This window comes from Pygocentrus nattereri, chromosome 20, assembly GCF_015220715.1.
Source record: "Pygocentrus nattereri isolate fPygNat1 chromosome 20, fPygNat1.pri, whole genome shotgun sequence".
NCBI lineage: Eukaryota > Metazoa > Chordata > Actinopteri > Characiformes > Serrasalmidae > Pygocentrus > Pygocentrus nattereri.
Window position 1 is genome coordinate 2,324,824 of NC_051230.1, and position 495 is coordinate 2,325,318.

Consider the following 495-nt stretch of genomic DNA (forward strand, 5'->3'; position numbering starts at 1 on the left):
GTGGAGGGGCGTCCGTGTGGAGGGGCGTCCGTGTCGAGCGCCGTCCGTGTGGAGGGGCGTCCGTGTGGAGCGACGTCCGTGTGGAGGGGCGTCCGTGTGGAGGGGCGTCCGTGTCGAGCGGCGTCTAAATAGAGCCATTTTGTTTGCTAACGAATCTTTGAAGATCCATCATTATATGAGTATATTTAATTAAAATAGTACCAAGACAACAAATCTAGTGTTTAAACGTTCCATAAAGGGACGACCTGTATTTCGCACCTTGGTTCTGTATAGACCCTTTTTGAAAATGGTTCTTTATAGCACCAAAAAAGGTTCTGCTGTAGTTACGATGTCAGACTTGTAACAATAGCAGAGCCCTTAGAGGCGCTATAAAGAACCATTATTAAGAAGGTGAACCACACACGTTCTCCGTCAATCTGAAGAACCATTTCACTGTGTAAAGAACCCTGTAAGCATGCGAATGATTCTGTATAGAACTCCTGGTTCTAAACAGAA

The 495-nt window shown here is 46.3% G+C and overlaps 1 protein-coding gene across 1 annotated transcript in view; it reads right to left on the minus strand.

Moving 5' to 3' along the window:
- The window catches only part of LOC119261860 (extensin-like), a 759-nt gene extending 621 nt beyond the window's left edge, over nucleotides 1-138 (minus strand). Inside the window, exon 1 of the mRNA XM_037531867.1 lies at nucleotides 1-138. This exon is cut by the window's left edge and continues 621 nt beyond it. Coding sequence (XP_037387764.1) covers nucleotides 1-138 — 138 coding nt within the window.
- Nucleotides 139-495: the final 357 nt, after the last annotated feature.